General features: G+C 33.8%; 1 protein-coding gene across 4 annotated transcripts in view; it reads left to right on the forward strand.

The window, feature by feature from the left end:
- The first annotated feature begins 1,055 nt into the window (after positions 1–1,055).
- The window catches only part of LOC125024523 (serine/arginine-rich splicing factor 3-like), a 13,451-nt gene continuing 4,430 nt past the window's right edge, over positions 1,056–10,076 (forward strand). For 2 of the 4 annotated variants that reach the window (XR_007114767.1, XR_007114766.1), the window contains exons 1-4: positions 1,056–1,171; positions 6,846–7,040; positions 8,119–8,214; positions 9,421–10,076. The exon at positions 9,421–10,076 is cut by the window's right edge and continues 33 nt beyond it. Coding sequence is in view for 2 of the 4 variants with exons in the window: in XM_047612316.1 (XP_047468272.1) it covers positions 6,850–7,040; positions 8,119–8,214 (287 nt within the window). In the remaining 2 variants the exon portion in view is untranslated. The remainder of the gene's footprint in view (positions 1,172–6,845; positions 7,041–8,118; positions 8,215–9,420) is intronic. The other 2 variants (XM_047612316.1, XM_047612317.1) reach the window with 1 other exon arrangement.

A 10,076-nucleotide genomic window follows, 5' to 3' on the forward strand; every position in this document is an offset into this window, starting at 1 on the left:
ATTTGGAGCCAGCACGCCACTGTGTACATATATATATGCATATATATGTATATATATGGAAGTGTGTGTTTATGAATATAAATATGAATATAAGTAAATAGATAAATATACACACTTATATGTAATATATATAAATTATATATACGTAAATATATTTATATATATACACACTTATATGTAATATATATAAATTATATATACGTAAATATATTTATATATATACACATATATATAATATATCTAAACGGACACAGAGTGGAAATTCAGCATATCTATGTGTTTTGTTAAGACACACACACACACACTAATGTATATCATTAGTGTGTGTGTGTGTGCGTGTGTGTACATATAAATATATATATATATATATATATATATATATATATATATTCTTAATTCATATTCATAAGCACACACATTTCCATATATGTATATATATATATATATATATATATATATATATATATATATATATGTGTGTGTGTGTGTGTGTGTGTAGATATATATATATATATATATATATATATATATATATATATGTGTGTATATGTATATGTATATATGTACATACACGTATGTATATGCATGTATGCATGTATATTCATACGTACAGACAGCGATGCGTGTGAGTTCGGTACACCTGTTTATTTCTTATCAATTCTCTCAGTAATAGTTTTCTCAGTAATAGTTCATACTGTAATACAATATCCTAACCGTTTTTTATCTAGATCTGCGTAATCGCCTCGAAATAATTATAGTAATCTTCGAAAATTGACGTGTATGAATGTGACAAAATGATAATAGTTTCAGCGCTGTTACTTCATCTATATGTAATTATTAGGGATTAAATGTGCTCATACCCGTTACACCTTGAAAAGTCGCAAATCCTATTCTTTATTACAGTACATGCCCTCCTTTGGCCAGGTATAGCCACGTATCACCCTCAACCAGAATCAAATCTATATTTCTGCACCAGTAACAAACTTAGTAAACGCAGGCAGGTCTTTGTAATTGAGTCGATCGGCACGAAATATGGAGTAATTTGGCTGTAAATCAATAAAGAAAAGTCCTCCCTGCCCGGGCCCCGCGCATGCTCCTCCGACGCCATCAGAAGGTCTTCCCAGCGACAAGGTGTAACAGTTGCCGAAGTTTTTTTCAAAGTTTCTCTTTGGTAAGCTCACGTGGCTCCGCTTTTTCAATTTTTTGCCCGAATTGAACTCTAAGTACATGCACTGACGTGCCTTTCGGTTTGGTCCTTTGACCCGGAGAGCAGGAAATTAGGGGAGATCGAGGGCGACGTGTGACGGTGCTCTTCGATCGGCATCATGGCGGACGATCTGCCGTTGCACGAGTCTAATTTTGCAATTTTTCCGCCCTTTCACTGGCCTCTGGCTTGATATATATGTCGGAGAGGGAGAAATTATATGGTTTTGTTTTATTGTGATTGTTTAGAATACCTCCCAAGAATAATGATACATTACACGTAGCCACCACACCCGGATTTTGATTTAACATTCCATTTTTTTATTTTATTCTTACGATTTTTTTCTAAACTTATCTTTTTGTTGATGTTTCTTTTATTTTAGTTTAGTCAAACATGTGTTACTTGCATTGATACAATATTGCTTATGATGTGTGAGAGGCAGTGAAAATAATTAGGTTGAGATGTTTGAAATATGCATAGTGCTATTCACATTACAAATATTTCAGTGCATTGTTAATCCCTTGCCTTTTAAAATCGTTTTGATATCGTTATTTCTTGAATTATAATATTTGAAAGTTTCTTATCATACAACAATTAATTGAATTTACTTCGGAATTTAGAATAAGGCCATGTGCACCTCATAGCACGTTTCAGTACCCTTCTGCTGATGTGAAAAGACTAAGTGTAGCCCAGAAAAGAAGAACAAGGGGATGCACACACACACACACACACACACACACACACACACACACACACACACACACACACACACACACACACACACACACACACACACAGATATTGATATATACATCTACATTATATATGTATATATATGTATATATTTATGTATACATATATGTATATATATGTATATATATGTATATATATTATATATAGATATATATAAATATATATGTGTGTGTGTGTGTGTATATATATGTATGTATTTATATATATATATATATATATATATATATTATAAATATATGTGTATATATGTATATATGCATATACATATGTACACAAACATATAAATATAAATACATTGTTTGTGTTTGTGTTTAGATAGATAGATAAATAGATAAATAAATAGATATATATATCATATTTATATATATTTTTATATATATACATACACATGTGTATATATACATAAATTGATATGTATATATATGCATATATATACAAATATATGTATATATGTATATATATATATATATATATATATATATATATATATATATATATATATATTATAGATATACATATACATATATATATATATTCATATACATATTTAAATACACATATAGACATATACATACATACATACATACATACCAACATTTATGTAATATATGACTTGTAATATGTATTACATATATTTTTTTTGTTATAGTTTCAGGTAAATTTTGCCTGTATTGGAGAGAATGACCAAAAATAAAACTTTTTATCTCTGGTATTCCCTTCACAAGTTGATGATTAAGAAGTTGTGCAACATGTAACATTTGCAGAAAAGCCTAATGACACTTAACCCAGCTGACCTGGATTTATATTCTGTCCCATGTAGTTTTTTGTGAATTTTTGATACAACCAGATGGCTCCAAATATACTCAGCCAGTAAGGAGTAGCCTTAGTATCAGTAGCTCTAGTGACCAATCCCGATTTCCCCATTCCTTGAATTGGGGGGGAAATGTGTTTTTCTATTCAATACAGTTGATATCAATATTTTTATCATTTACAATAGAAAGTATCAAAAGATTCATGTATATTACTATATGAATAATTAGTGCAAAAGAAGGAATGATAATTACAAAATTGGATGGCTGTGTGAAGCTAAAAAAAATATATATATATTTATATAATTGTATTATGTATACATGTGTGTGTGTGTGTGTGTGTGAAATAATAGGACACAAAAATATAACTCTTCTTATAACCACAAAGATCTGCTTTTGGTCAGGCAGTGGTAATGTTCAGTAATTCTTTACAGTATGGACACACTCACCAGAGACTATCCCCAACTCCACTTCCCAAATTTTTTTCAATTTAACCCAATGCCAATGGGCATGACATGTACATACATGCTATGCCCACTGTGAGTTACTTGTTTTATTGTTTTTACACATAGATGGCTACATTTGTTCTAAGTCACCAATGAGCCAGTTACGAGTATTGCCTGTCTCGACCGTTTACCCTTTTCTTTGATTTAAGAAACTATTTTACGTTATCTTATTTTGCTGTTACTAATGTTTATAACATTATAGTAATTATTATGTTTATAATATAATAGGGATCTTTCTTTCTTTCTTTCTTTTTTTTGTCCTCTTCTTCTTCTTTCTTTATTCTTTTTTTGACATGACCCAGTTTGATCTTGTACACTCCTTCATGACCCAGTATGTCCAATCTGTCTTACATTTCTCTCAACCCAGTATCAGTTCATATAGATAGGTAGGTAGGTAGGTAGGTAGTTAGGTAGTTAGGTAGATAGATAGATTTATATATATATATATATATGTGTGTGTGTGTGTGTGTGTGTGTGTGTGTGTGTGTGTGTGTGTGTGTGTGTGTGTGTGTGTGTGTGTGTGTGTGTGTGTGTACATACATACATACATATTCATATATACATATATATTCATATACATACATACATACATACATACACACATACATACATACATATATTTACACGTCTATATATATATATATATACATATGTATGATGGAACATGAGCTTGTGACCCAGTACCGTAAAGAGCCCTATCCTTGGAGAGGGTTGATGGGGGTACCACGCCCAACACCTTCACCCCCACCAGCAAACATTGTCTTCACTTCAGTATGTACGGCAAAATAGAGCTACCAAGTGGACTTTTTCCTTTATTTGTGGCATTACCATTCATCTCAGCCGATTATTTCTTGTACCAAAGGCAGTAATGTTTTGTCCTCTACAAAAATGTTATCCTTTGTTTACTTTAGCTTGGTAATTTTCTACCATAAAGATTAAGCAGGGGGCTTAAGTTCTACTCTATAGACTCATTTTGTATATTTATATTTTTCATATTCTGGTTTCATATGTTCTGTCTTTGGGATTTTTGTTTTATTGTTAGTGAGGGAAGTCAGTCAGTCTACGTGCTTTTGTAGGTAAAATAGTACCAGGCAAAATAGAGAAAACTAGGATAACAACCATAAATAGTGTATCAAACAGGACTATTATATAATTAGAATAATATGATGAAAGGAAAGGTAAGACCACAATATCTTATGAAAGTTGGCAAATCTATCGATTTTCAGCTAATTTAAGCACTATAGCAAAGCAGAGGAAACTTCCACAATGTACTGTATACTCACACAAGATAGAGCTTGTTGACCTCCTTGCAGTATTTATCTTCAATCAGTGAACCAGCTTATATTGCATCAAGCCAGGGATATAAAGGAAAGATTTATTGGCCTTTGCTTGAGACACACACAGAGGTTGCAGCATTTGGTCTTGTTACTCCTCATATTATTATTATAGTATGATTAAATAGTGTGTAAGCAGAATGTGACAGAAGCTGGGATTTTTCAAACTTCAAGAAAAAGTATAGAAAAAAAGCATTTAGAGATGCAATAATAGCATCATTATTAATAACATTAGAAAGAAACTTTTTTCCTAAAAATTCTTGGAAAGGGAAAATCAGGTGAAGGCACATCAACGACCAATTGGCCCTTTGGCGGCTGAGCACTTGTGGAGCCATCGTGGCAGATACATTTCACAAAATACATTAAAGCAAACATCACATTTTCACAGTGGCATTGGGTTTGAATATACCTGACCATATGTAAGTAATTCACAGAACAGCTTTACATAGGGAAGTAATAAGTAGACAAATTTTCATTACTTATTATATTTTCAAAGAAATAGGAAAAAATAATTTATTTTGTTTAGAATTCATCCATGCTTTAGGCAGAGGGTGAGACATTCTCTACACATTGTATTGTGTTTTTATCCTATCTATAGGGTGTACACTGCTCTCTATTAATTTTAATCCTCCTTACAACTTACTGGTAAAATTTATCCATAGATGCCACAAAGTAATATCAATATGAAAGATATATATAGAAAAGATGACTGTGCTCATTCTAACTAGTAAAGGAAATAATGATGATAAAAAAAAAAATAGATATAAAAAATGAACAGTTCAGTGCCACAGTGTTACTGATGAATGAACTCATTAGTTTGGTTATTCATGTAAAGATTAGCATAAAGATCATTGATGACTTTAACGTTGTAAACTCAGCAGTATTAATTGCTGATTTACATGCTTTTACTTTAGCAGCAGCTCTGAGTCATTTGGTAAAGCTTTCATTTTTGTGACAGGGTGTATGCTGATATGTGTATTTGTACTTTCAGTCATCATTATGATCACTGTAGGTTTTATCTCCCATTCCCTCCATCTCTGAAGGTCATGTCTAACAAAGTATTGAACACCTTATTTCCAAGATACAAATGATTAGAAGACATCCTGTGTTGAGAGCAAGGGGAGAAACGGGGTGAAAGAGGGCCTCTTGCCCATTATCAAACTGTACAACTGCATTCTTGGCAAGCTGTGTGTGTGTTTGGCAAGAAACAGCATCTCGATTATCTAGTACAATAAACCCTATCTTATTTCGGGCTCTCCGAGTTACCAGACACAATAAGGGCACCAGTGTTGAATGTTTTCTTTTTAATATTCGAAACATGTAGATTAGAAAATCTTCTCTAGGTAATGAAATTGTTTGTTGTTACTTGAGGTGTACATAGTGTCTTTGTTTTTTCTTTTCTTATTTTTCTGTTCATGTGGTTTTACTATTTCCGTCCATGTTATTCTACAGTAACAATAACAGTTATATAGGTAAAGGAATGAAAATTAGAGATTTCATATATGTGTGTGGTAACTGCTTACAAAACATTCACACATCCATCATTAGGAGAACATCTTTACATATGTGACTGTCACTGGCCTCTACACCTGTGGCCCTCCACCAAAGGGAAAATAAACCTCTACCAAAAGATAGAGCATATAGACATCTCATTTTTTATTATTACTTAAAAAAAAGAAATGTGTGCACATGTGTAGAATATGTGAAATTTATAATATATATTTATAATGAGAGAGAGAGGAAGCAAGTGCACATACATACATGGATACAGTAAATATCAGCTACTGTATCATTGCTTATCCATGTTTGTTAAAAAAAATTAAAAGAATAAAAAGAAAATGATAAACTTGATAAAAAGTGAATAACTTATTACTTATTTACCAACTGCCGCAAAGCTGGTTCTCGGTAATGCGATATTGATTACTTGTGCCAGTTTGCCTTGCTAACACATAACAGTATAGCACTGACTACCTGTGCAGGTGTGTACTGCTCTTTCAGGTGTGTATTTTGTAATTTATAATAGGGTTCATGACCTGTATCTGTTGCAATATGTGATAGTGTATTTTGTATTACGCTCTTCTTTAGTGTTTTGTTTTTAAAAAATCTCCTTTAGGTATATTTACCTTGAGTTTCCTTTTCTGTTATTTTTTCCCCACTCGGTTATATCATACTCTTGGTTTGCTTCATCCTTTGTCCTATAGTGTACACTCCTTTGATTTCTTTTTCTCTCTTTTTGCAGAAGAATGAGAATGGACTGTAAAGTTTATGTGGGCAACCTAGGCAACAACGCGGCAAAACACGAGCTGGAGTCTGCGTTCTCTAAATACGGGCCCTTAGTCAATGTGTGGGTCGCCCGCAACCCCCCTGGGTTTGCCTTTGTGGAGTTTGAAGACCCAAGAGATGCGGAGGATGCTGTGCGTGCCCTTGATGGAACGTGAGTGGCATTTACTTTCACTTCATTTAGTCCTTAGTTGTTGCTTTTCATTTTGAAGAAGTTTGCTTTTTCTTATCCTCTTCTATTTTTTTCTTATCTTTCTTCTTTCATTTCTTTTTCTTTCTTAACATTTAATTTTGCATTTCGGCTATCCTTGTCATTATTTTTCCTGTTTTTAAACTTGTATTATGCTTGTGTGTTGTATTTTATTCTTTTCATGTTTAGTGATTTTGTATCTTCATATTTACTTTTGCCAACCATACCTTCTTTGTGAGTTAAAGTTAGCTAAAGCAGCAAGCCTCTGATTTGTTTTAAACAAAGTTATGACAGACCCAAGTCCATAGTTCTTGATGAGAATTATTTGTAGATTGTAAAAGTTGTTAAAAGAAATTCTCATGTGATAGCACCTTAATTTTCAGTAAATCACAGTTCTCTCTTAGATGCCCAGAACATATATATACCATTGAATGTTACAATATTCAAAAGTCTGAGTTCTTTTTAATTTTCAGTAAGTCATAGTTCTCTCTTGGATGCCCAGAACATATATATAGTATTGAATGTTACAATATTCAAAAGTCTTGAGTTCTTCTTAATTTTCAGTAAGTCACAGTTCTCTCTTGGGTGCCCAGAACATATATATAGCATTGAATGTTACAATATTCAAAAGTCTGCTCTTGGTTTACATTAACATCCTTTTATAACTTTATAGAGAGCATAGAATTAATTCAGTAAAAGTGTGTCCAGGCCTTTGTGCTCTTTACATATTGCAAGGAAATGTTAATTGTTTCAAAACTAACATTTGGATCCCTCTAAGAGAATTTACCAGCATAAAATAGTAATATTTGTAATTTTGAGCAATAATAAGAATATTTCTTCCTATTGATTGATTCAGATGAAGAATGGATTTAGTTTAAAATTTTATGGTAGTAGTTCTTAGTTCTAATTCCTTGTTTTCAAGCATTTCTTTTGTCCCAGCACAATGTCACCCAACTAGGCACAATATAAAGATATCTTGCAATGCTCATACTTTTCCAAAAGCGTTTGTGATAACTGCATCCATGTTTTCCTTTTATTACAGGCGCCTGTGTGGTGTGCGTGTAAGAGTTGAAATGTCCACTGGCCGCTCTCGCCGCGACCGGTACCGCTCCCCCCCCAGAAGAGGCAGAAGATCCAGGTAAAGAGCACGATCATGGGTGGCTTTGTCTTTTTAGCTATGGACAGTGGCAGTCATTGAGTTAGTTCAGTTACAGGGAAAAGAGTAATGGGGGTTTTCTTTTTCTTTTCTTTGTGTAAATATATACCTCTTTTTCTTTTTTCTTTTTTCATTCTTTGATTTTAACTTTTTGTGTATTATAGGTTTGAATATTCTAAATTTGCTGTTTAAAAAGTCTTTTCTTTTTAGTCTTATTATCCAAAATGTGCTTATTTTACATAGTTTCAGTAATGGCTAATTGTGCAATAGATGATAGGTTCCAGTTCTTGCTAATGGTGGTCAGTTGTCAAGATCTCACAGTATCTCAGGAATTTCTAATCTTTTTCCCCCTTTCTCACTGTTTCTCTCTCTCTCTCTATTGATCTGCCTTTCTCTTTCCCCCTTCTCTCAGTGCTTGTTTGATTTTTTTTTTTTTTTTTTTTTTTTTTTTTTTTTTTTTTTTCATGAACTTTTGTTTTCTATAGATTTTCTTTTGCTTAGTTCTGTGTGACATTATCCTTTTTTTTCTCAGTGTCACATTATCAAATGAAAGTTGGCAGAATTACTTTGAATACCTTCATTAATATATTTATATTTTTTCTTCTGTTAAAGGCCAAACATTAAGTAATGAATTGTAAGTTCCTAGAATTAATTTCATTTCTGAAAATTAATTCTCCAAAAAATTGCAATCTAATAAGAGAACAAAAGGTCTCGAATAGGTTACTAAATGTTAACCTGATGTGAGACAATGTTTGAGGTAGGTGGTAGGTTTTCTAACTACAGGTGGACAAAACTGCTTTTTCTTCTGTAGGGATAAAGTATTTCTTCATTGTTTATTTTTTTATTTTGTTTTTTCTAAAGATCACAAATTCCTGTATACTTGTAATATTTGCCATTTTTCTATTCAACGCTTTTAATAAAATGAGGAAAAAAAGCCTTCAAATTCACTGTCAATAATAAATGTTATATTTATTTTTATGCCATTTGGACCTATTCCCATATATACACTAGTTACAGTGAAATTTTTCTTTTTCCTTTTTATGTTGTGTTCACCTTCAAAATGTTCTTACACTAATGGCATAGAGTCTTATTATCTATTTTAAAAGTTTCATCAGAATTACTACCTTTGAACATCAGGGAATATATTTAGAATTTTTTTTGTTAATTGTGGTGTGTGGCCTATTACAGGACTATCTCGCCCAAATTACTTCTTGTTCCACCACCACCATCTACTCCTCCTACTGTTGCTACCACACCACCACCACCAACTCCACCACAACCACCACCACCACCACAAGTACTTCCACCACCACCACCACCACCACCACTGCTAGCATCAGCGTCAGCCTGCTTGTACAGTGGACTTCCAGTTTTGGGTTGTAGGGGTAGATGGGGCGCCTCATTGTGGGCGTCCCTCCCACTCATCACCTCGTACCTCACTGGGAATGCAACTTGATGTATGTCACACATTGGATCAAGTAACTTTCCTAGATGGTGAAGTATGATTGCGTTTTTATAACTCTCTTGTGCTTCATTAATCTTAGGATGGTATTGTGTACCAGTGTTGGTAGGGTGGTGGGCCCTGATCAGCCAAGGCATGGCGGCGGTGGTGGTGCGCGGCACGTTGCCTGATGGCCCTCCTACGGCGCGGCACCTCGCGGCACCCGGGCAGCCCTTATGCGCTTCACGTGTCCTCTTCTCCCCGCCCGTCTACGTCTACCCTCCGCCCACTGCCCGCCCAACGCCCGCCCGCTGCCTGCGCACCGTCAGGCCTGCCCCCCCACCCACCATCTTGGGTCTCTGACCCTCCAACGTTTGCTCCACTTTCTTACATTCATCGCGCC

Source organism: Penaeus chinensis, chromosome 43 (assembly GCF_019202785.1).
Source record: "Penaeus chinensis breed Huanghai No. 1 chromosome 43, ASM1920278v2, whole genome shotgun sequence".
In the NCBI taxonomy this organism is placed as follows: domain Eukaryota; kingdom Metazoa; phylum Arthropoda; class Malacostraca; order Decapoda; family Penaeidae; genus Penaeus; species Penaeus chinensis.